The 27,475-nt window shown below is 43.8% G+C and overlaps 1 protein-coding gene across 1 annotated transcript in view; it reads right to left on the reverse strand.

Moving 5' to 3' along the window:
- COL23A1 (collagen type XXIII alpha 1 chain) overlaps window positions 1-18,330 on the reverse strand; it is a 370,865-nt gene extending 352,535 nt beyond the window's left edge. Inside the window, exon 1 of the mRNA XM_061188529.1 lies at window positions 18,037-18,330. Within this exon, the coding sequence (XP_061044512.1) occupies window positions 18,037-18,330 (294 nt within the window). The remainder of the gene's footprint in view (window positions 1-18,036) is intronic.
- Between the last annotated feature and the right edge of the window lie 9,145 nt (window positions 18,331-27,475).

The following is a 27,475-nucleotide window of genomic DNA, read 5'->3' on the forward strand; positions in this document are numbered from 1 at the left end:
TTCTTTTTTCATATCCCACCATGGTGATGATGATCATGGTGATGATGAGGATAGCAAATATAAAGTATTATTATCATCAAGTTTATTGATTACTTACTATGTGCCAGGCACTGCGCCAACAACTGTTATCTTATTGAGTCCTCCCAAGAACCCCCATGAGGCTAGGACTATTTTTTTTTATACTCATTTACAGATGAGAAAATTGAGACTCAGGGCAATGTAAGTGTCAGGACTGGACTTGAATCCAGGTATCAACTAACTTCAACCACAAAGTAAGAGAACCTCTGCTTACCAGTAATTTTCATGTCTAATAAAAAGAGTTGCTATAAAAAAAAATCCAGGCCATACAAAACTATAGGGACTGAAATTAGGTCAGTGGTTGCCAAAGGTTGAGGGAGTAGAAGGAATGAAACACAAGGAGACTCATGGAGGAGCTGTGAGGTGATGGAACTGTTCTGCATGGTACTGGGGTGATGGATATACTCCAAGCATTTGTCAAAAACTATTGGACCATACATCACAAAGAGGAAACTTTAATGGATACAAATTTTAAAAAATAACCAGGATGCTGGAAAATCCCAGGGTGGAATGCAGGCTGAAACAAATTAATATAACTATATTAAAATTATGTGACATAACCTCACTGAAGGTAGTGGGGAAAAACATGTAACTGACTTAAGTCACTTTGCAAAACAGTGTTTCAATTGAGAACTGTAAGGCTGAAGACCAAAGGAACTGTCCATAAATGCTATACTCTGGTAGGTATAGTTGTTTCACACAGGGGTACAGGGTAGCAATTTTGAAATTACTATACATATATATTGGGGTTGAACAAGTGAGTAAATAAACTATGGGTAATGAGAGCCTGGTTTCTCACTGTCCAAGAAAGAAGTTATAAATAAGCAAAGGGGAAAGCTGGATTAGTCAGAGACATTACTATGAGCTCATGTTTATGTTATGTACACAGACAGATGCATACAGAAATAATTACAGTTATGTGAATATAGAGTGAATAATAACCCTAGCTGCCTGCAGAGAAGACCTACAGCCAATGACACCCTAGTAGCAACAAGCACATTCAGCACCTAGATCTTGGTTTCTAAATACCATTTTCCAATAAAAAGAACCATGACTCCTTGGAGAAATGACTGATTCTAGAGCCAGGGCAGGAAAAATACAAGATAAGCCTAGAGTATCTTGCAGTGCCAGAAAGTAAGGAAGTGCTTTAAAAAAGGGGGGCGGTACATCAAAGAAACAAAACCAAAGCAAAAGAATTCAGAATGGCCAAAGCTGGAGCAACTTAAGGAACAAAATAAGTGATGTAGTATTGAATTATAATCCGAAGAATAAATTAAATATCCATGAGTCCATACTGATATAAATGATCAGATAAATAAATACATACATAAATAAATAAATAGGGAAAAGAGACAAATCTTTCTTACAGAAGAATTCCAAGTAATATATGTAGATACTTCCCTCTCCAGGAGGTGGAGCTAAATTCCCCTCTCCTTGAGTATGGCCTGGACTTAGTGACCTACTTCCAAAATGTAGAGTAGGGAAAGGAAAACAGTAACTTTATAATGGAGAAATCTAGCAGATACCACTTTAATCAAGTGATCAAGGTTAATGTCACCAGTGATAGGTCATGTTGACATCATAGACCACTGACATGATGTCACGATAGTGTCAATCCACCTGAGTGGTATTCTTCCCAAACACTAGTAACCCAGTCTAATCATGAGAAACATCAGACTAGCCCAAATTGAGCAACATTCTACACAATACCTGACCAATATGTCTTAAAATTGTCAGTCATAAAACACAAGGAAATACTGAGGAGGAGACATGACCACTAAATACAATGTGGTCTCCTGGGTGGGATCCTGGAATAGGAAAAGGACATTAGAAGAAAAACTGGTGAGAAGATCTAAATAAAGTCTGTAGTTCACATTAAGAAATGGATAGCAGAATTACAAAGTCACTTACCACTGATTAAGATATAACTTTGTTATTTTCTATAACAGATTATTCTTTTTAAAAAAATTAAGGTCAAACTCACATAGCATAAAATTAACCATTTTAAAGTGAACAATTCAGTGGCCTTTAGGGGATTCATAATGTTGGGCAACCACCCCCTTTATGTAGTTCCCTCTGTCTAGTTCCAACACATTACCATTACTCCAAAAGGAAATCCTGTACCCATCAAGCAATTGCTTCCCTTTCCTCCCTCTTCCCAGCCACCAATCTGCTTTCTGTCTCTATGGATTAACCTATTTTGGATAATTCATATAAATAGAATCACACAGTATGTGACCTTTTGTGTCTGGTTTCTTTCACTTAGCAAAATGTTTTTGAGATTCATTCACTTTGTATCATGTGTCAGTATTTCATTCTTTTTTATGGCTTAATAGTACTACATTGTATGTACATACCACAATTTGTTTATCCATATATTCCTTGATGAACATGTGGGCTGTTTCCACCTTCTGGCTATTGTGAATAGTGCTGCTATGAACATAAGTGGACGTGCATGCATTGTTTGAATACCTGTTTTCAATTCTTTTGGGTATATACCTAGGAGTGGAATTGTTGGGTCATATGATAATTCCATATTTAACATTTTGAAGACCCACCAAAATTTTCCACAGTGGCTGAACCATTTGACATCCCCACCAGCAGTGTATGAGGGTTCCAATTTCTCTCCATCCTCACCAACAGATCCTAATGGATGTGAAGCTGTATCTCATTATGGGTTTGACTTGCATTTCCCTAATGACTAATGATGCTGAGCATCTTTTCATGTACTTGTTGACCAGCTGTATATCTTGTTTGAAGAAATGTCTGTTCAAGCCCCTTGTCTGTTTTTAAATTGGGTTGTATGTCTATTTGTTGATGAGCTGTAAGAGTTCTTTACATATTTGGATACTACATCCTCATCAGATATATGATTTGCAAATATTTTCTCATATAATAGATCCATTCTTGATCAGAATTCTAACCACCTCCAACTGAGACACAATATGAGAGTGTGAAAATAATCTTGAAAACTGGAGGTGACGGGAGTGGTCCATGGCTTCATGCTTGTCTTCACATTAGTCTTTTTTTTTTTTCACATTAATCTTTATTGAAATCTTGCTAGATGAATAGTGGGTTATTGTTACTCATGAATTTGACCTGGTTCTTTTTAGTTAATAGTAATTATATTCATTTTCCATTGTTGCATAACAGATTTCCACCAAATCAGCAGTTTAAAACAATACAAATTTACTATCTTACAGTTTTTGTGATCAGAAGTCTAGACACGATGAACTTGGTTCTCTGCTCAGGGTCTCATGAGGCTAAAGTCAATGTGTCATCTGAGGGTTTCTAGAGCTCTGGGTCCTCTTTCAAGTCCATGTGGTTCCTGTGGTCTGAGGCCCCCATTCTCTTTCTAACTGCTGGCCAGAGGCCATTCACAGTTCCTTGCCATGTGGTCCCCTCCACACACCCTCTCATGCTTCAAGGAAGGGTCTAGTCTCTTTTAAGGACTCACGTAATTAAGTCAGGCCCACCAAGGATAAGCTTTTTAATGTAACTCAATCATAGGTTGAGTAACTCAATCATATCATCATAATCACAGGTTCTGCCTACACTCATGGGGAGGGAGTTATACAAAGTGTGTACAGCAAGGGGTGGTAATCTTGGGAGCGATCTTAGAATTCCACCTGCTGGAGTATTGTATCACAGTTAATTTTTTACTTTTGACAAATGTACTATGGTTATGTACATATGTACATAATATGTTTCTATACAACTAAAAGTATTCCAAAAAATTGAAAAGGCTACATCATGGATTTCAACTTCCAGGCAAGATGAGGTAGCAATGACTAGATTTACATAGGTACATAGGTACAATATGGTTCTATAAATCTAAAATTATTACCCCAAATTTAAAAGGTCACATTATGGTTTTCTACTTCCAGGCACGAGGGAGTAGTAATGACTAGATTTACTCTCCTGCCCAAAACAATATCAAAAACCCAAACAAAAATAGAAATCCCACAAATAAGATATATGAAGCAATGGTTTTAAAGATATAGGGATCAAGCAAGGAAAGAGACTGATCCTCAGAGACACAGAAAACGACTACTCTGTCTTCCTGCCTGGGGAGAGTTTCCAGGATGTGGCACAGGGAGAGGAAATACGGGTGGAACCTGGCAGCTGTGAGTGCAGGGATGCCAAGGTAGTTAGAGTTTGCAGAGCAGAGGACCTGGTAGGTGAGAGCTGCACACAGAGAACCACAGAGACCTTCAAGGGTCCTCGCAGGGTATTCCACAGAGGGTTGATCAGCACGTGTGTGAAGAAACAACCTGAAGCCAGGGAAAGGATTAGAGGGAACAGTGCCCAGCTCTCACACAGGGCTGGGAAGAGCATCTGTTCAGACACTGAGTAGGATACCAAGAAGGGTCCTGCCTCAGTGGTAGGCAATAATCAACCCTACACTAAATATAGCTCTGATTCCACCTAATGGATCTTAAAAACAAGATCCAAAAGGATCAAACTATTACAAGTAACATCTATGACATAACAAAGCTCATGAATATTGATAGAAATATAAAAATATCCAGCACCCAAAGAGGTAAAATTCATAAATGTCTGGCATATAATCAGAAATTACCAGCAGGAAAATAGGCCCCATAATGAGCAGAAAAATCAGTTAATTGAAAATGACCCACAACTGCCATAGGTGTTAGAATTAGCACACGAGGACCTTAAAACAAGAAATATAACTGCATAGTGTATGTTCAAAAGCCTAAGTAGAGAGATCAAAGATATTAAATGACCTGAACTGAAATTCTAGAGATGAAAGCTATCATGTCTGAGATGGAAAATAGGGTAGAAAGGATTAATGCAAGATTAAACATTGCAGAGGAAAAGATTAGTAAACAGCAATAGAAACTATCCAAAATGAACACAGAGGGAAATTATTATTTTAAAAAGAAAGCATGTCAGTGAACTTTGGGATTCAAGTGGCCTAATACGTGTGTAATTGCAGTCCCAAGGGAGAGGAGAAAACGAGCAGAACAGAAAAAAATATTTGAAGAAGAAATGGCCAAGAACTTTTTCAAATTTTGATGAAAACGATAAACTCACAGATTCAAGACTCTTAATGAAACTTAAGCAAAATAAACATGAAGAAAACTACACCAAGGCATATCATAATTGAATTGCTTAAAACCAGGGATAAAGAGAAAATCTTAAAAGCGGCCAAAGAAAAAATACATTATATGAACAAATGAAACTCGCATATGCTGCTGATGGGAATGTAAAATCATACAATGTTTTTGAACAATGGTTTGGCAGTTTCTTAAAAAGTTAATCACACATCTATCAGATGATCAACCATTCCACTCCAAAGTATTATACCCAAGAGAAATGAAAGTATATTCCATACAAAGACTTGTACATGAATGTTCATGGATGTTTATTTGTAACAGCCTCAAACTGGAAATAACCCAAATATCCATTAACAGGTGAATGGATAAACAAATTGTGGTATAGCCATATAATACTACTCAGTAATGAAAAAGAATGAACTAACAGTGTATGCAAAAGAATCAAAGAAACTCTCAATAATTATACTGAGTGAAGGAAACCAGGCTCCCCTCCCTCCACAAAGAATACATACTGTGTGATTCCATTCCTACAAAAATCTTAAAAAAAGGAAAGCTAATTAATTGTGTAGAAATCAGCAATACTTGCGTGGCAGGTGGGAAAGAATGGAAGGGAGAGAATTCAAGGGGGAAAGAGGAAAGTTTTGAGGGTCATGGACATGTTCATCTGTGGGGATTTCACAGGTGTACACATATGTCAAAATGTAGCAAATTACACATTTCAAATATGTGGAGTTCAGTGCACTTCAAGTATAACCTAACAAAAGCCAAAGGACAAGGGCACCCAGGTCCTGGCTCCCACAGGCTTGGCCGGCTGGTGGGGCAGGCATCCTGGGCTCGGGAAGCCTCAGTTCACCACCCTGAGCCTCAGCTTCCACCTCGGGGTCAGGTAAACATCATGGCAGAGCCAAGTGAAGACAACCAGTGAGAGCAGCTAGCCCAAACCAGGCATTTGGCAGGAGCTCAGAAACTTTTCTCTTAGCAATGTGGGTTTAATCAGTGACTCCCATTGGCATGCTGAGTGACTCTCTTCTAAACCACAATGGCAAACATTTCCTTAAAGGTCCCTGTTCAGTCCCAAAATACAGAAGTGTGTTTTGAAAGGTTTGGTCTGCAAACAAAATGCAAGTCTTCAGTAATCGTTAATTCATGTTCCCATTCATTATTTTTCAAGGAGACACACATGACTTCCCATCAGAACCCGCTTTCTAAGGTTCATCACACTGGCCTGACAGAAAGAAATCCCATCAACAGCCATGGGAGGGGAATGAACAGTTTCCATCATGGCTTTTTTTTTTTTTTTAGCCATACAGAGCGGCTTGTGGGATCTTAGTTCCCCAACCAGGGATTGAACCTGGGCCCTCAGCCGTGAGAGTGTAGAGTCCTAACCACTGGACTGCCAGGGAATTCCCTCCATCATGGCTTCTGACATGTTGAGGAGAGCCCTCAGGCTGCTCCCATGTGTGGCCTCCAAGCCTCCTCCATACCACAGCCCAGCTGCCATGTCAGGCCTGCTTGAATCCCCACACTGGGCTCCAACTGTTCCTGCTGACCCCTGCCCTCTTGATACTGCCCACAGTGAACGCCTGGAGTTTCCCTGATGTGTCAAGTCTGATTAGATGGTGGTATGGGCTGAATCGTGTCCCCCACCAAAATTCATGTGTTGTAGTCCTAACCCCTGATCCTTCAGAATGTGGCTGTATTTGGGATAGGGTTTTTAAAGAGGTAATTAAGTTAAAGTGAGGTCATTAGGGCCCTAATCCAATATGACTAGTGTCCTCTTAAAAAGAGGAGATTCAGACGCAGATACACACAGAAGGAAGACCATGTGAGGACACCGGGAGAAGATGGCCATCTGCAAGCCAAGGAGAGAGGCCTCAGGAGGAACCAACCTGCTGACACCTAGATTTTGGACTTCTAGCCTTTAGAATTACGAGAAAAGAAACATCTGTTGTTTAAGCCACCCTGACTGTGGTACTTTGTTAGGGCAGCACCAGCACACTGACACTGATGGGGTCCCTCAGACACCCCGACCCCAACCCCATGTCTCCTTCAGATTCCCCACCATCCCCAAGTGAACTGAAGTGAGAGAAGGCTGAATGGACCTGGGGCCTTGATGCCAGGCAGACTGAGAAGTTTTCACCTTACCGGCCCACAGGCGATGAGAGGCACTGAGGGTTGATGGGGTGAGGAGAGGGAGACACCGCTGAGAATATTTAGGAAGATGAGTGAGAAGAATGCGCAGTGGCCAGACCTGCCTACGGCATGGACTCAGAGAGGCAGCGCTAACTGAACAAAAGCCCAGGAAGAGATCATCAGCAGAACCAGGACCGGCTGGGCTGAGTTATACTATGGTGCTTCTTCCAGCTCAACTCATTCAAGGCCACGCCTAAGGTGTGAGCTTCATCATAGGAGCCGGAAGGAGGAGGAGGAACTGTCCCCAGGAAGGACCTGGCATTGATGTTAGCAGTCCCGGCAGCCCCGAAGCTAGGATTAGCCAAGTGGGGAGTGGTTAAGGAGGGAACTCCCGGCCCCTCACTGTCCGGGGCAGTCCTGGGAAGGGGCCTTACTCCATCCTCACAGAAAAGCAGTGAAGCAGACACCATCACCCTTCTTCTAGAGGAGGAAGTTGAGGCTTGGAAAAGCCAACTAATTTGTCCCAGGACACGGTGGCCAGTTTAGAGGCAGCTTCAGGCTCAAACCCAGGTCTCCCAGCTCTGGAGCAAGAGCATGAACTGTGCCAGGCCCAGTCAGGGGGTCTTCCAGGTGGCACAACTTCTGTGGGGAGGCAAGAGGTCAGGCTGGTCTCACCCTTCCCGCTTCCTTCCCAGCTCCTGTGTGCACATAAGTGTGCATATGTGCATGCACACACTCATACACACCCCCACACATGCACACACTTATATTCATATACACACTTAGACACATATGTGCACTCACATGTATATACACACTCACACACAGGCAGCATGCTCACATGTGTGCACACTTGCTCTCACACGCATACACACCCACACGCATGCACACTCTTGCACTCTCCCAGCCCTAGCACTGGCTCACCCTCACACCCACATACTCTAATCCCATCGCCATGTGAACTTGTCCTTCGTTCGTCTGAACCACAAGATGGGTCTGAAAACAAGATGCTGTAGATGATAACAGCCCATACATCACACAAAAAGACACAGTTAAATAAATGGATAGACCCTGGTTTTTGTGTGATGATCCTCCTTGGAGGCCCAAGTTAAGTAGATTTTATTTAAATTGTCTTCTGAAAACACCAGAATTCTTTCTAACTACTTTATGATTCGTTTCACAACATAAAGTTGGAAGCAAATTCTGTTTTAAAAGTTCATATTACCCATTGGAAGGCACTTCCCCCCCCCACCAAGGTTTTGTGGCTACATCAGAAAAATAAAGGTTTTCTCATTTACCAATATGAATCGAAGCAGATGTGTGTGAGGCCTCCAATTCATTAGTTTAATCATGAGCATTTGGGAGTATTTGCGCCATATTGCACAACCACAAAAACAGACTAACATTAGTTAAAGCAAATTTACTGGCTGTTTGAAAAAATCCATATAATTTTCGTGAATAATTAGATTTTTATTTTGGTCAAAACTGAAATTTTTTACTTAAGTGGAAAATCTCATTCTGCTCAAATGAGAGACTGAAAAAACGTGGCTATGAAGCTAATGCAGTCTTTGCCTTTCTTCAACAACCAAGTCACATTTCTCCATCATTGACTCAGAGACTGGACATGTGTTAATACCTTTTTCGCTTCTGTATGGCCTTAACAGGATGGCAGAACCCCAGTGGTAAAAAGATCTTAAGATCATTCTTGTAACCACAGGACCTCCTGTCCAATTAGCAAACAGAGACATTCCTTCTGGACTCAGTCAAAGAAGAATTCCAACAAGAAGAACAATTTTCAGGATGTGTACGATGCACTAAGCTCTTTGGACATATCAACTTGTTTAATCCCCACAGAAACCTTATGAGGCAAGTACTATAATCCCCATTTAACGGATGAGCAAACTGAGGTTTGGAAAAACAGCCATTTACCTGACGCTACACAGCTGAGAAATGACAGAGCTGGGATGTGAACCCAGTTCTGCTTAAAGCTAAAGTCTTCCCCACCACCCTCCACATCGGACACCTGTGGAGGATGTCCACACTGGCAGAAAAAGCTGCCACTGCTCCAAGCTAAAGTATTGTTTCCATGGGGGGCTGCTGTGAGGCTGCAGAAAGGGCTCAGAGCTAGGAGTCAGGTCACCCAGGCTCGGGTGCACGCTGCCACCTGGGGCTGGTCACTGTCACTTCTGGGAGGGTGAAGCCTATCTCTCAGGGGTTGGGATGGGGCTGTTAAGAAACACCACAAGGAAGAATACGTGACCCTTCTGTCCAGGGCGGGCACTTGGGAGGCCCTCACCTGTTTCCCCTGTAGTCTCCAGGAGTACAGTGACATGCCTTTCTTTAAAACTATACCTGCAGGGAATTCCCTGGTGGTCCGGTGGTTAGGACTCCGCACTTTCACTGCTGAGCACCCGGATTCAATTCCTGGTCGGGGAACTAAGATCCCACATGCCATGAGGTGCAAAAAATAATAATAATAAATAAAATAAAATCTGGTAGGGGAGACATAATATTTTTTTTTTTAAAATGTATCTGCAAACTTATTTTTTCTCCCAGTGGTTGGTGCTTAGTACTGAAATATGTTTCCAGACATGATGAAGGGATGTTTTCTAAGTGTCTGTGTCAACAATTAAAGATTAATCCTGATCCTACACATGGAGAAAATCGATTGGGGAAGAGCTGGAGGTCGTGTGTGGGCTACAGAGAAGTTTACCGAACAGAGTTGCATTTGCTCACAGAATTAGAAAGCGCAGCGCAGACCAAGTGCAGTGCCCGGCACTGCAAAACACTACTCAAGGAGGGTTCTGCACCAAACCAACAAATGAGCCTAATTCTGAGATGAGATCTTCAGAGTTCTTCCAAATCTTATTTTAAGACTTCTTTATCATTCGCTTTTTGCTTTTGCTTTCAACAACAACAAATCCAATTGAAATAAAAGTTCAACCAAAAGACAGATTGAATCCACTTTTCCCATCATAAAACTTGAAGCATGATTTCACAGTGGTGCAACAGTTTTGGAATTCCACAGGAGGAAGAACATGTATGTCATGGACAAACTTGGATGTTCCAAAATCAAGACAAAAAACAAAGCCCTAAAAATGATCCTCTTTAGGCAGGTACTCTACATCATAAAAAATAACAGAAGTAAGAAACTTTCGCCATAAAACCATCAGCTGTACTGTGCCAACGAAGATGTGGAGAGGCCTAGATGCCGTGTTGATAGAGGGATGCAGATTCCACTGATGGAATCCTATGTGGTCATGAAACATGACCATAAAGACTGTGCAGCACCTGGAAATATGTTTTTGATAAAAGGTTGGAATATACAGAAGCAAGGTGTAAATGGTGTGTGCACTTAGGTACACATAAATCTGTCCATCCATATAAGAATTGGAAGGAATCGTGCAAGAGGTTAAATGTCCTTGTTTTAGGGTGGTGGGATTATCAATAACATTAATCATGTTAAATCGACATACATCTTGGTTATTTAAATTTTAAAAAGGGAGGAAGGGGAAGGGTTGCCAAGCAGGTGCGCTATTTCCCAACATTGGGTCTAACATCCTAAAGGAGGTGGCCACAGCCCAGGAGCAGCGGGAGCTGAGCAAAGAGAAAAGGGTTTGAAAGAACTCTATCTCCCACCAACACCTAACAATGCCTAGTGGGGGGCAGGGGTCAGAATTATTAAGGGAAAAGGGGGAAATGTGTAGAAATCTGTGGTGAAGGAGAGGGCTCCCTGAAGGTGTAGGATTACACCAAAGGCCTTTGGGATCCTGACACTGAAGAACAGCAGGATCTAGTGCTCAGAGCTCACCCTGAGCTGTACAAGCTACTCTGTCCAGCCCTCCCTTCTCTTCCTGAATCACCATGGCCCCTCCCCACAGGCTGAGCAGTGCTCTCAGCCCTGCCTCATGCGTAGAGAACTGAGGCTCTGGACCAGCCTAGGCCACACAGCCAGCAGGTAGTGGTGGCTGCTATAGACTGAATCATTGAGCCCCCCGCCCCCCTGTAATGGGATTAGGAGATGGGGGCTTTGAGAGGTGATTAGGACATGAGAGTAGAGCCCTCATAAATGGGATTAGTGTTCTTATAAAAGAGACCCCAGAGAGCTCCCTCAACCCTTCTGTCTGCCATGAGAGGACACAGGGAGAAGACTGCCTATGAACCAGGAAGCGGGTCTACACCAGACACCAAATCTGCTGGCGCCTTGATCTTGGACTTCCTAGCCTCCACAACTGTGAGAAATAAATATCTGTTGTTTAAGCCACCCGGTCTGTGGTATTTTGTAATAGCAGCTTGAACAGACTAAAGACAGTGGCCTTCTGATTCCTTGTCCAGAGCGCTTCCTCTTCAAACTCGGGCCCCTCAAGGCCACCATGACACACGGCACCAGGCAAAGCTGGGCAACCTCCTGGCCTCACTGCTCCAGGTCACTGGGACTCAGGGCACCCCAATAGACTCCTCAACCAGTCCGGAGAGGAGCCTCCTTTCTCATGAGTACACTCCTATGGGGAGAACACTCCCCAGGAAGCAGATGAAAATGGGCTGAAGGGGGACTTCCCTGGCGGTCCAGTGGTTAAGACTTCGCCTTCCAATGCAGGGGGTATGGGTTCTATCCCTGGTCGGGGAGCTAAGATCCCACATGCCCCACAGCCAAAAAACCAAAACATAAAGCAGAAGCAATATTGTAACAAATTCAATAAAGACTTAAAAAAAAAGAAAAGAAAGTGGGCCGAGGAAGGTGGGCCCCAGGAGCAGGCGGCCCTGACTGCCCTCGGCTGGACATGAAACTCATACAAAGGGTGGAGAGAACACACCCGTCCTTATCACTCCTCCTTCCAAGGCCTCCTGCTGACCTGAGGGAGCCCAGGCCTGGCCTGTGTGCCTGGAACAGGTCATGGCCTCCCTCTTAGTGACATTTCTCCCTTGTAAAACAAGGACAATAACCTCTGTCTTCCACAATTCATGATGCTGTTGTGGGAAAGTTTTAAGATTTTAAGTTATCCTATAACTTGTTAAGCTCACATTTTGTGAGTGCATTATATTCAAAGAGAAATACAGATTTTGATCCTACCACAGGTAAACCCAAATTTATCAATATACATAAACACCTGCAGAACAAACACCTACCAACCTACTGCCTAGCCCATTAGATCAAAAATCCTTTAGCTGGATTTCAAGCCGTTGAGGAAGAATTTCTCCAGAATGTGGCTCCAGCTTGTTGCCCAAGCCTCTCTCTTGTTATTCCTTGGATGGTCATCTACTTGGTTTTACCAGCCCCCTGTCTTCTTCCCCTTCTAATAACAACACTCCAAATTGTCCTTTGGGGACCATCCTCTACTCCTGGTCCTTTCAGCTCCAGTGGGGTACACACAGATGTGCACAGGTGCACACAACCCCCACCCCCACCCCCGCAGAGATCAGAGATGTTGCCTGGCTCATCTCAGTGACTGGTGCAGGTAATCCATATTGACCATTGGAGTGAATCAGGGGGACTATTGGGAAAGAGAAACTCTAATGCTGAGGATATGGACCTGGAGCTGCTGACAGTTGCCCTGCCACTTCATGGGAAAGAGTGAGGGCATCCTTGACAAATATGGAGCCAACACAAAGAAACACAAAATCAAGGCACCTCTAGCTGTGCCTGAGCAGACATTTCCCTGGACATTTCAGTTAAATTCCCTTTTTAATTAAGCCAGTCTGAGTTGGGGTCCTTTCACGTTGCTATTTGAAAGTATAAGGATCCAAAGGCAACTAGAAAGGTGGAATCTAATGAGATGATGCTCAATGAAGGTAAAAGAGACACCCTGCTCTGGGGACCATGATTCTTCCATGATCCTCTGGAAGGAGATTTGGAGGCCACAGTGAGATATGGCTGTTGAAAAAGCCAAGGGGCCCTGTGGCCAGGATTGGGGTGAGGAGGGGGAGCAGAGCTGCCTAGGCACACCTGATGGGTATAGGGCACCACACATGTTTTCAGGTGTACTGATCTCCTTGGTCCTCGGAGTGGCTGGGCCAGTTCCCTCCAGTCCGAGCAGCCTCTTCCACTTACTGCAGGGTGATGTGCAGGTGTCATCATTTTTTGTGTATGCCATGATGTGGAAAGAGTTGGAAAGCAGGACCCTAGAGTGCCATCCCCAGTGAGGAGCCACTCCAGTCAGTCACTTTGGGATCAGAACAGCATGCACTTAAGGGTTAAAGACCACAAACTACAAAGCATGGGACTGAGCCAGAGAGAACACCAAATGCATCAACCTTGCCTTTGACTACTATGGTTAGATGCAGGGCTGGAGAGCAGGACCCTGAGGGAAACAGAAATTTTGCAGCTGGAGAGTGTTCCCAAAGTGTGGAGCAGTGAAGGGGGTATGGTTATGAAAACTGTGGCAGTTCCACAGTTTTAAACAATAAACAATGGATGACTTCCCCCTCCCTCCACCCCCACCCTGTCCTCCTCTAGGACAACATTCTAGGGTACCCATCTGACACTGTTGGTTGTTCCCCAATAGCCATTCCTAGGCTCCCTTCTTCACAAAGCTACAATTTTGTTCCACTGGCAACATGCCCAGACTCAGAGGATTCGTCAAGCTTGGCCAAAGCCTCCTGTGGCAACCCCATCACCCTTGACAGGATGATGATGATCACTGGCCCTGGTTCTGGCTGGTGGCTATAAGGAAAGTTCCCTGACTCAAATGAAAAAGAAAGCCTCTCGAGAAGATAGCTTTTTCCTGCCCTCTTCCCTTCTACCTTGGCTATTCTTGTGTGAAGACATGTGCTTGGAGCTGCAGCAGCCATATTGTGACCATGAGGAAAGACCAAGAGACTGGCAGACAATGACCTGGCACCCCAGTCATGGCCAAGTCATTGAACTAACCCAGGATCTGCAGGCTGACTTCCAGGATTCTCAGGTTATGCAAGAGAATTCAATGACTGTACTGTTTAAGGTATCACACTGGGGGATTTTGGTACTCACCATCAAAAGACTTACTGACCAACACTTTCCTCTGCATTATCTTATTTGCTCATCAGTACACAGGTAGTTGTGACCATCGTATTAGGGAAGAGGAAGCTGGAGCTCAGGAAGTTAAAGAGGTTAGATGCCAGGACTAGTAAATAGTGGGACTGAAACCCCATTTATCATCTACCCCTCTCTGCCTGCTGGTATAAATTCATTCAGCTTACAGATCCCTGAACTTCAGGAGCGATGTTGAATCTTCAAAGCTAATGTGCAAAAGTCCAATTCAACAATTCCAAAATATATCTGTGAAAGGAATGCCCCAAAAGTTGGCTCGTTCTAAACATGCTGCTATTATTATAAAGCTCTCCTAAACTTCTGCAAAAAAAACAAGGAAAAAAAAAAAAAAAAAAAAAAAAAAGAGTGGAGAGATAAAGTGAGCATGCCAGGAAGTAACTGGAAACTTTTTTGGTTTGGGAGCCAGGAAATGTCAAGGAAACAAAGGTAGCTATGATTTATACTCCATCTCCAGTTGTGCCATGGGATTCAAAAATTGGCATTTTTATTAAAGCATACACCTTAGAGCAGTCCTGATAAGTGACAAGCTGCCACAGAGGCCAAACAAAGCTACATTTGATTCTGGGTTTTATGGTAACTTAACCAATATATATAGTTGATGGTAGGGAAGCAAAGGGCTTGAATTTTACCCTGAGTCTCTGGGTTTTTCTTGTTTTCAAACTGATTGGTCTGGAGAATGGAAGACCAACAGCCAACAATAAATCCATTGTAAGCTGAAAATAGTTTCCTCTGAATACAACTAAATATTTCTTTAATCCTTGCATTAAAATTTTTACTGTAGTATAGCAGCTATTTTATTTACTCTAAAATTTAAGCTTTTGTAATACTGTAACTATAGGTATAACTAATGGGGGGGGTTGATTACTGAGGCAAGCTCTTTAAAGCACTTTAAAAGCATAATATCAGATGCTTGTTTTGCATTTATATTTTTGGGTCATACTGAAGATACTACTGTTAATGACTCTTGCTCAAAAATCTTGCTTTTATTTTCTGAAAACCATTTCTTTATTTTGTACCATGGGAAGGGTCTTTAATAATCATGAGTTATCATGAATATTTCTTTTTTGTAGCTTCTATATCTACATTATCAGGCACATCAGCCAGTCCCAAAGAAGTTATTTCACAGTTCTGTTCCCAAGGGAACAAAGACAGTGGGTCCCATATTAACAGTGGCTTCTGTTGGCTTATTTTTTATTTATTTTTTCTGACATTAAAGTTGTGTATGGTTGGCAAGGATTTCTATTCTCTGAAAACAAGATTGTTGGTAAAAGGACAAGCTGCAGGCATCCTCACATACACAACTACTTCAGCACAGGCTGAAAGGATGCTTCACTGAGAACAAATTAGAACTGAAAAACATGTTCAAGTACAAAGGTTCTTTCTTTAGAGATTTTCAGTTCATTATTTATTTGTCCTTCATATCGAATAGTTTTTCTAAATTATCTTCACATCTATTTAAACCCAATTACCAACTCCCACTATGCACCTCCCATGAGTCCCCTCATCTCAGCCAGGGACTCTCAGGGTCACTGGCCAGGCCATGTACATTTCCCATCCAGTGACACTTGTGAGAAGAATGGTTAGGAGCAGGAACAGACTGGTGCCCTGGGAAAGAGATGCCTTTTCACAGCGACACTCAAAGAGCCAGAAGCTGAACCCCAACTGCATTCATAGTGTGGCATCTCAGATGCTCCAAGTAGAGACTCCTCAACACCAAACTTGGTTAGCTAGTAGCACGAAGTGCTAAGATGTGTCCTATGCTAATGGTATAGCCTGCAGAACGGTATAGCGAATTTCAAGTGGAAATCCCAGGATTTGAAATTTTCCCTTCCCCTTATTAATGAAGAGGAAAGAAGTGGGGGGTGGGGTGGCAGGGGGGGGGTGGTATGGGGAGAGAGAGAGAGAGAGAGAGAAACAGAGAGGGAGAGAGAGGGGGAATACTCTGCCCAATAACTCCTTGGAAGCAGGATGAAGCCTCCTGTGATCTGCATAGTTCAGGACTTGAAAATCTCAGCAGTGGCTGCTTTCCCAGGACTCTCCTCCCTATTAGAATGGACACAATTTGCAAGTTCCTTCTAAAAGGTTTTACTGGGATTTCTGATTTACTCAATCAAAGCTTGCAGTTTATTTTTTATTAAGTAAAAAGGGCCCCCTATTCGAAAGAACAGCCACAGTTATAGCACTAACAGGTAGAAATTTTACTGGCCCTCCATAAATCAATTCAACACCCTTGTCTCTAAGGATTTGCCAAAAGGTAATGGGCTGCAATTATGAAACCATCACCAGGAGTTGCCAGCAGGGCTCCAGAGAGATTTCTAAAATCTGCAGGCACTTTCAAGAGGAACATAGGAAATCATTTCATGAAGCAGCAATTTTGCCCAGAACCAAGTTAGAAGAGATGTAATACTGGCTTAAATTAAAGTGACTAAGAAATAGGTATGGTGAACACAAAGGCATGGTACAGTCTTCCCCCATTCACCTTAAAGAATCCAAATTAACTCAAAAATGGATACACAGCTACTTTAATAAAGATCACAGCTGGGCACAGTTCAGGGGAAATGGTAGTAACAGCCTTGCCCATCCTCTCCTCTACCTTGAAACACTGTGGTGCTATTCATACTACAGTTGAGGATGCCCCTTTGGGGAGTATGCTTGCGATCTTGGGGTAGCTGCCTTTCCTAGGAAGAAGAGGATTGCTCAGGCAAGGGAGGCCAGCACAGCCAGAGGCGCTCTGGCCAGTCTACCACCACTGTTCTATGGGGAGGTGCCCTGCTGCACAAAAGCTGGAGGTTTTGATCAGCATGATGGGTGAGAGATTTGAAGTCCCAAATGTGGCTCCTGCTTTGAAGACACATAGCAGCAACCTTAACAGAAGTGTCAGAGAGTCTCATATGATGCTTCCAGCAAGGAAACTCAGCAACTGCTGTGTCCACAATGTCCAGGTGGCATCGCCTAGGTGGCGTCGACCGAATCGAGAATCTGTATTTTTTGGCCCGGACTGTTTTTTATTCCCCTCACCCTGCCAAGCTGGTGTTGGCACCCCCTCAGGTCTGGGTTGCCCTGGGTGAGCGCTGAGCCCAAGCAGCCCCAGGCACAGCACAGCATCTCCAAGATGGAGCTGTTCTGAAACACTTTCCTGAGGGGCCGGAGGGTGGACAGGGCAGGCTGGATTGACCATGTCCCTCCAAGGGCCCCGGCCAGGGTCTGACTGAGGTTTCCCGCCACCAGGAAACCTCCGGTCTGCTGGGGGTCCCACACCTCTGCAGGTATATCAGCGTTGGGAACAGTAGCTGCAACCAGTGACAGAAGTCACCGCACACTTCCCGCAAGAGCTTCTTCATTATCCCGGCACAGGTAGGAAGGCAGGCGCTTAACGCAGGCGGGAAGCCACCGGTCCGAGCGCACACACCAGTGGAGACGCGCACACACCAGTGGTGACTCGCCCCCAGATCTGTTATTTCAAAGTCCGCAGTCTTTCCTCTTCCTCCCCCTGCTCGTCCCCGAAACAGCCCTTCTAGGTTGTTTTTCACGCAGGCCGACCCTGAGGCTGGAGTGGGAACAGCAGGACCCCTCGGCCGCCAGCACCCCAGCCTCCCTCCCCACCCCACCCCCGACCCCGCGCAGGCTGCTCGGGCGCTCACGGCTGGCGGGCGACCGCTCCTCACCGCGACGGCTCCCGGCGCACGGACACTCCCAGCCCCGCGCTCGGCGACTTACCTCGCGCAGCAGGCGCTCCAGTTGCGGCTCGGCCCAGGCGACCAGGGTGTCCGGCGACCCCGCGCGCCACTGCAGCTCCCGCTCTTCCTCGAGCGCCGCCACCCGGCCCTGCAGCGCGGCCGCCTGGACGCCCAGCAGCAGGCAGGCGACCGCCGAGCCGGCGGAGAGCAGCAGGCACAGCGCGCTCACCGCCCAGGCCCCAGCTGCCGTCGCGGGGCGCCCCGCGCCGCCGCCGCCGCCGCCCGCCCGGCAGCCCTTCCGCACGTCGCCGCCGGCGCCCTGGCCTGGACTCATGGTGTGCTCGTCGCCGGTGGACTCTCAGAGGGGACGGTGCACAGAGCCGGGGTCGCTGGCTGAGCGTGCTGGAGCGTGCTGGAGCGTGCTGGAGAGCCCGAGGCACGAGGTCGGCCCGGCGCGGGGCTTGGCCTCCGGGCAGCAGCGGACCGCGGCGCACGCCCCCTTCCCTGCCGCCAGCTCCTCCACAGCGGCCACTTTGGGCAGTTTCCTCTATGCAAATAGACCCTGCCAGAAAAGGAGCCGGGACCCACCCAGGGGAGGAGCGGCCAGGCCGGCCCAGCGCGGCGAGGGGGCGGGGGCGGAAAGGGAGCTGGCTCCTCGGAGCCCCCCAGCGCGTACCTGGCTGACCCCGCGCGCAGCACTCATCTCCGCCCTCACCTGCCCTGGACGCCGGGCTGCACCCACTCCCGCGCATGCACCTCTGCGACTCCTCAGCCCGAGTTCCAACTGCGATCCCAAGAGGTCTGTGGTGCACCCAGAGACTCAGAGCGCCTTCTGCAGCCTACCCTTGGCTGCGGCATCATTCATTTGTTGGGAAAATTCCCCTCGACTTGTGAATTAACCTGACACTTTGAAGTGTCAGAAGTTTTGAAGTACGAAACTTCAAACCCTGTGGAAAACTTAGTGAATCCTTTCTAGATGGTGCCCTAGCGCCGCTTGGTGGTGGAAAGCGACCTCTTGTGCATTCATACAGACGCAGTCAGGGTCGGGATTGAGCCTAGTGGAAGGATGCCTCTTAGAATATTTAATACTCTCACCATTTATTATGTGCCAGACATGCGGTGCTGGAAACAAATTGTAAGACCTTGTTCCTGACCTGGAGAAGTCTTTCATTTGAGAAAATTGAGACTTTAACAAATGCAAAAGATAGGGAAAAAGAACTCCAACTTTTGATGAGCTGATGGCTTAATTCTGTAGTGGAAACACAACCTGGCCAAAAATAATCATCTAGCATGTACCACATTTAACCTATACTGCGACTCGGTTGCAAATGTACACCACAGGGTTAAAGTAGGAAAGCCTGAATGAGAATCAAATGGCCGGAACAGTCTTTTTCAAGAAAGGGGGGCAAGGCTGGAAGTCAAGCACATTCTCTGCTGGCTCAGATTCCTACCAGGATTTTGTATCCTAAAATGGGTCCCACATAACTCTCCCACTAACTCCAGTAATAATCAAATAAAAACAACAGACTTGCTTGGATCTTTGTAATTTGGGCAAATCCACAGCCGTTTTTGAAAAAAAGACCGGTTATATCTTCCCACTCTCTGGGTATCTGGATTTATTAGCGTCTTTGGACAGATTACTTATCTCTTAACACTGTTGAAGACCTTCAGCTGACATATTCCTCCTCAATCCCTTAATTTAGAGGGGAAAATTACCTCCGAGATTGGAATAAAACAGAAATGGTTGGCATCTCACCTCTGCAACTTTGTAGCTGTGACCTTAGGTAACTTGGGGTCACAGTTAAGTGGTTATACAGAGATAGGTCTTGCTAAGATCTAGCATATGCCCAATAAATAGTCTGAAAAGTACTTGCTCAGCAAACTGGATTGTCTTCTTTGAAAAGAGGCCAACACCATATTACAAGTTGGCACATCGTTCTTGCTACAAACACATAGGCAAATTGCCCATCACCTGCATGTATTGTTCACCATATTCCAGAAGCTTCTGTGTATCAAACAAGCCAAGCTCATTGGTCTCTTTGGCCTTTGCCCTTGCCTACCGCCTCACTATCTGGAATATCCTGCTCTCAGATCTTTGAGCAAGCTCCTCCTTCAGGTCAAGGTCCTCAGGTCCTTAAACCTCACTATCTCCAAAAAACCTACCCAGACTGTCCAATCTAAGGAGGCTTCACTTGCAGTCCTCAGAAGGATTACTCAGGGAGATCATTTATCACTGTTTGAAGTTACCTTTTTATTAACAAGACAAAGTTACCCATTTGTCTTGTTCACCACTGTTTTCTCAAAGAGCAGTACAGGATCTGGCAAATATTTGTCAAGTGAATTAAGGAAAGGCGAAAATATGTTTACTGTCTACAGCTTAATTTAAAAGGCAAGGAAGAAAATACTCTATTTTGTAAGTTGGGGTCCTGGAAGGAACAGATGGCATCCTCAGACTGAAGACAGTCTGATTGTAGAGACTGTCTACATGGTGGGGCAGATTAAGGGAAGCCAACAGGGGATGTTGAAGAAGCACTCTGGAGTATAAACAGTGGAAGGCCATTACCATCTCTAGCTACAGGGGGGAGAAGAAGGAACTGTGTGGGAACCCTGTGAATGCTCGGAGCTAAACAAAGGTCAGCTCAACAGGAGCTGTGGCCTTTGGTCAAGGGATACCACCTCTGCAAAACCATGGCTTGGAAGGTAAGGAGCTGGGGAATAATCTCTCTCTCCTCTTACTCTCTGATCTGCTGGGCCTCCCACTGACTAAACCTACAGGGCAAGGGAGCCCAGATGATGCAATGCAAAGAGGTCAGCCTCCTAAGGGCAGAGAGCTGAGTCAGAGTGGTGGAGAGCAGATCTGGGGGGTGGGCAGGAATCCATTGCATTCCCTAACATGCATATAGATTACCAAGGTCAATCTAGCTACTGCTGCCTCTGAAATGGCTAACCTGTCAGGAATAGGCACTAGTCCTCAGGGAGACCAACTGGCTACTTGGTGGCAAACCAACTACTTTGAACTCCCTTCATCCCAGAAGGGCCAGCAATTTGTCCCTCACAGGGGTGGATAGCTATACTAGGTATGGGCTTGTCTTCCCTGTTTGCAGAGCCTCAGCCAGCACCACTATCCATACAGATTCCCCATTCCACAGGTATGGAGTCCTATATAACAGAGCATCCAACCAGGGAACCCACTTTACAGCACAGTAAGAGGAGGAGTGAGCCCATGACCATGGAATCCACTGGTTGTATTACATCCTGCACCAGCCAGAAGCAGCCAGCCTCACAGAACACTGGAACTGCCTTTTGAAGGCACAGGTGAAGCACCAACTCAGAGTATTCAGAGACAATATGCTAAAAGACTGCAGTGCCATCTTTCAGGATGTGGAATACGCATTAAATGAGGGACCTCTACATGACACTTTTTTTCCAATAATGCATGGGTCCAGGAACCAAGGGGTAGAAGCAAGAGTAGCTCCACTCACCATCACGCCCCCTGACTCACTGGGGGATTTTGTGCTTGCTGTCCTCACAAAGCTGGGCCCTGCAGGATTGGAGGTCCTACTTCTCAAGAGTGTTACACTTGCCAGGGCACACAGCAAGGGTCCATTCAACTATAAGCTATGGCTGCCCCCCAGGGCACTTTGAACTCTGTGTCCATGGACCTGAAGTCTAAGAGTCACCATTTTGGCAGGAGTAACTGACCCTCAAAAGTAGGGAGAGGAGGCTGCTTTTATACAGTGGGGACAGGGAGGAATATGCCAGGCACCTGCTGGCACTCCTTTGCCCATCCTAACTGTAAATAGCAAGTGCAGCAACCCAGCCTGATGATTGTCAAGGGCTCAGACTCTTCAGGATAAAAGGGCATTATAAAATATTTTATTAAAAAGGGATTACTTGGGTCAGATAGGGTTGATAATCACTGCATAAGATTATAAGTAATGTTGATAATGAAGAGGTTCAGATATATTCAAAATGCTCTGTTTAAGAAGGCAGGGGGTACTTAAACATTTTTTAAAAATTTCCAACAAAAATGGTTCAAATTAAACTTTAAGGCATAAAAGGAGAAGTTTCAATTACATGAGGAAATTGTTACTTAGAAAAGGCAGTATGATATTGTGGAAAAAGCATCAGGCATTGATGTATAATGCCTAGATTCCAGTTCTGGCTCCACTAATAGCTCACAGCTACTTACTATTTCAGACCCCCAGTTTTCTAGTTTGCAAAATGGATATACCAACAGGGACTAGGCTCAGTCTATCTGAAACTAGAAAACTAGACAAACTATATGAAATGGCAGTTTTCAAGATACTGGACATCAGGCAATGAAGGACAGTGACCCTTGGGAGATGGGGGAAAAATGAAGTGAGCCCAAGGATTGTCCCAGCTTACTCTCTGGAGAGATGTTTTCAGGCCACAGTGCAGGGAGGGGGACCCAGGCAGAGCCACCCTAAGGTGAAGGAGCTGCAAGTCCAAAGAAGCTGAGGCAGTTAGAATTTGCAGGGTAGAGGACTGGAGAGCAGAGCTGCACACAGAGAGAGAACTCTCCACCTGAGATCATCACATTTGTGAGGAAACTACTGGGGCCAGGACAGAACCACTCAAAAGGATGAGACTCTAATTAGAGAGGAAGCAATCCCCACAGCTCACACAGGCCAGGGATAGCTCTTCTTCCCACCAGCCAGCATGGAAAACCTTATAATTCAGAGGGCATTGGGTAGAGTACTCAAAAGATTTTGCATCAATAGTGGGGATAAACTAGCCCTAGACTAAATGCTGCTCTGGTCCTGCCTAACAAAGCTTAAACCCCAAACCTGAAAAGATCAAAATGATTCAAGTAATTTAATCATGTTCCATAATAAAGCTGAAGTGAATATAAAAATACCCAATAACCAACAAGGTAAAACAAAAAGCCAAAATTACCAGGCACACAAAACAGCAAGAAAATATGACCCATGATAGGAGAAAAAGCAATCAATCAAAACCACCTCAGAAATGAAAGAGATGATAGCATTAGCAGATAAGGATATTAAAGGTTATACCTGTATTCTATACGTTCAAGGAACTAAGAGGAGAGACTGAACATGTTAAGTAGAGACAAAGATTTTTGTTAAAAGATCTAATCTAGAGGCTAAAATGACAATGTTTGAGATGAAAATTAAACTGTATGGGATTAAAGGCAGGTTAGACACAGCAGAAGATTAATGAAGTTGAAAATATAGCAGTAGATGGGACTTCCCTGGTGGCGCAGTGGTTAAGAATCCTCCTGCCAATGCAGGGGACATGGGTTCAAGCCCTGGTCCGGGAAGATCCCACATGCCGCGGAGCAACTAAGCCCGTGCGTCACAACTACTGAGCCTGTGCTCTAGAGCCCAGAAGCCACAACTACTGAGCCCGTGTGCCACAACTACTGAAGCCCGTGTGCCTAGAGCCCATGCTCCGCAACAAGAGAAGCCACCGCAGTGAGAAGCCCGCACACCGCAACGAAGAGTAGCCCCCGCTCACTGCAAATAGAGAAAGCCCACGCACAGCAATGGAGATCCAACACAGCCAAATAAATAAATAATAAATTTAAAAAAAAAAAAAGGAAAATATAGCAGTAGAAACTATCTAAAATGAAACAGAAGGAAAAAGCTTGAAAAAAAAGAAAAAAAAAGAACATCTATTATCTCTTTAAAAGATAATAGATGGCTTAAGGCAAAAATAACAATGTATTGCAGGGTTTTAACATATGGCTAAGTAAAATGTATGGCAAAATGGTGTAAAGCCCAGGAGGGGGAAATGGTAGTTTATTGTTACAAGATTCTTTTTACTATATGTGACATAGTATAATGTCAATTACAAGCATACTGTGATAAGGATGTATACTACAAACTCTAAAGCAAATGCTACACACACACACACACACACACACACACGGTTTAGCTAATAAACCAGCTAATAAAGTAGAATTATGAAAAATACTCAGTTCAAAATAAAGCAGAAAAAGGAAAATGGGAAGAAATGGGAAAAATAAAAAATAGGAAGATGGTAATCTAAACCCAAAAATATCAAAAATCCCATTAAATATAAATGGTCTAAACACAACTAACAGGCAAAGATTGTGGCACATATATACAATGGAATATTACTCAGCCATAAAAAGAAACGAAATTGAGTTATTTGTACTGAGGTGGATGGACCTAGAATCTGTCATACAGAGTGAAGTAAGTCAGAAGGAGAAAACAAATATCACATGCTAACACATATATATGGAATCTAAAAAAAAAAAAAAAAGGTCATGAAGAACCTAGGGGCAAGATGGGAATAAAGATGCAGACCTACTAGAGAATGGACTTGAGGATATGGGGAGGGGGAAGGGTAAGCTGGGACAAAGTGAGAGAGTGGCATGGACATATATACACTACCAAACATAAAATAGATAGCTAGTGGGAAGCAGCCGCATAGCACAGGGAGATCAGTTCAGTGCTTTGTGACCACCTAGAGGGGTGGGAGAGGGAGGGTGGGAGAGGGAGGGTGGGAGGGAGGGAGACACAAGAGGGAAGAGATATGGGGATATATATATATGTATAACTGATTCACTTTGTTATAAAGCAGAAACTAACACACCATTGTAAAGCAATTATACTCCAATAAAGATGTTTAAAAAAAAAAGATTGTCAGATTAGATAAAAATGCAAGACCCAGATATATACTTCCTACATAAAACACTTCATAGATAAATAAATAAATAAATGGATGGAAAAACGATGTACCATGGTAACATAAAAATGGAAATAGTATCTATTCGTGCTCATTTCATATGGTTCCTATAGGACTAAAACCAAAAGTATAGGAAAATCATTTATAGACTATAGAATACTGTATAAATCAAGAATATAGGGTAGGGCTTCCCTGGTGGCGCAGTGGTTGAGAATCTGCCTGCCAATGCAGGGGACACAGGTTCAAGCCCTGGTCTGGGAAGATCCCACATGCCGCGGAGCAACTGGGCCCGTGAGCCACAACTACTGAGCCTGTGCGTCTGGAGCCTGTGCTCCTCAACAAGAGAGGCCGCGACAGTGAGAGGCCCGCGCGCCGCGATGAAGAGTGGCCCCCGCTCGCCGCAACTAGAGAAGGCCCTCGCACAGAAATGAAGACCCAACACAGCCAAAAAAATAAATTAATTAATTAAAAAAAAATGTTTCTGTGGTGTCCGTCCTGTGGAAAGCACAGACAAATACAACTCACATAGTGCCTAGCCAAAAAGCTATAGATTAAAAAAAAAAAAGAAAAAAAAAGAATATAGGGTATAAATCAAGAAATGGTGAAAATAACAGCTACTTTATATAAATTACCTCATTGAATTCTCACAACCACTCTTGGGAAGTTAGGTATTAGTATTTCAACTCATAGATGAGACTACAGAGAATACCTAATTTGTCTACCTATACAGGGAATCCCAGGGTGTAAATTCAATTTGACTCTGCAGGCAAGCATTGTCACGCAAGTCATATTGTTCTCATGTGTGCAATTATTGTGAGGACACACAAAATAACTTAAATGTTCCTAAAAATAATTTGAAAAAAATATTAAAAAATAATAGCAAGATCTTTTAAAATTAAACTCCTCTATTAATGACATACTCTAATCATTTAGGCCTTATCAATCATTCTCAAAACTGTAGCTACCCATGTTGCCTTTAGTTAAGAGTAAATCCAGCAGCATTTAAAAGCACTGGGTTTTTTAAAAAAGGTATCCAAATTGGAAGGGAAGAGGGAAAATTGTCATTATATGCAGATCACAATGATACTCTATATAGAAAACCATAAAGACTCCACACAAAAGCTATTAGAACTGATAAATGAATTCAGCAAGGTAGCAGGATATAAGATTAACATACAGAAATCTGTTGCACTTCTTTACACTAATAATGACATATCAGAAAGAGTAAGTAAAAAACCAATTCATTTTATAATCACATCAAAAACAAAAAACAACAAAAAACCTAGGAATAAACCTGACCAAGGAGGTGAAAAACTTATTCGCTGAGAACTGTGAAACATTGATAAAAGAAACTGAAGATGATTCAAAGAAATGGAAAGATATCCCATGTTCTCGAAGTGGAAGAATTTATATTGTTAAAATGTCCATACTACCCAAACCAATCTACAGATTTAATGCGACCCCTATCAAATTATCCATGACATTTTTCACAGAATTAGAATAAATAATCCTAAAATTTATACAGAATCATAAAAGACCCAGATTTGCCAAAGCAATCCTGAGGAAAAAGAACAAAGCTGGAGGCATAACCCTCCCAGAATTCAGACAATACTACAAAAGCTACAGTAATCAAAACAGTGTGGTATGGGCACAAAAAAAGACATGGATCAATGGAACAGAATACAGAGCCCAGAAATAAACCTACCCACTTATGGTCAATTAATCTTCGACAAAGGAGGCAAGAATATACAATGGAGAAAAGGCAGTCTCTTCAGCAAGTGGTGTTGGGAAAGCTGGACAGTCAGCTGCATGTAAATCAATGAAGTTAGAACACTCCCTCACACTATACAAAAAAATAAACTCAAAATAGCTTAAAGACTTAAATATAAGACATGACACCATAAAACTCCTAGAAGAGAACATAGGCAAAACATTCTCTGACATAAATCATAGCAATGTTTTCTTAGGACAGCCTCCCAAGGCAAAAGAAATAAAAGCAAAAATAAACAAATGGGACCTAATCAAACTTATAAGCTTTTGCACAGCAAAGGAAACCATAAACAAAACAAAAATACAACCTATGGACTAGGAGAAAATATTTGCAAATGATGTGACCAATAAGGGCTTAATTTTCAAAATATACAAACAGCTCATACAACTCAATAACAAAAAACCCAACTACCCAATCAAAAAATGGACCTAAATAGACATTTCTCCAAAGAAGACATCCAGATGGCCAACAGGCACACAAAAAGATGCTCAACATTGCTAATTATTAGAGAAACGCAAATCAAAACTACTGAGGTATCACCTCCACCAGTCAGAATTGCCATCATCAAAAAGTTTACAAAAAATAAATGCTGGAGAGGGTGTGGAGAAAAGGGAACCCTCCTACACTGTTGGTGGGAACATAATTTGGTGCAGCCACTATGGAAAACAGTATGGAGGTTTCTCAAAAAACTAAAAATAGAACTACCATATGATCCAGCAATCCCACTCCTGGGCATATACCCAGAAAAGATGAAAATGAATTCTAATGTGAAAGGACACATGCACCCCAAAGTTCATAGCAGCACTATTTACAATAGCCAAGACATGGAAGCAGCCTAAGTGTCCATTGACAGATGAGTGGATACACAGACACACACAGACACACACGGACACACACACACACACACACACACACACACACACACACTGGAATATTACTCAGCCATGAAAAAGGAATGAAAAAATGGCATTTGCAGCAACATGGATGGACCTAGAGGTTATCGTACTAA

The sequence above is a fragment of the Eubalaena glacialis genome, chromosome 4 (assembly GCF_028564815.1).
Source record: "Eubalaena glacialis isolate mEubGla1 chromosome 4, mEubGla1.1.hap2.+ XY, whole genome shotgun sequence".
Taxonomy (NCBI): Eukaryota; Metazoa; Chordata; class Mammalia; order Artiodactyla; family Balaenidae; genus Eubalaena; species Eubalaena glacialis.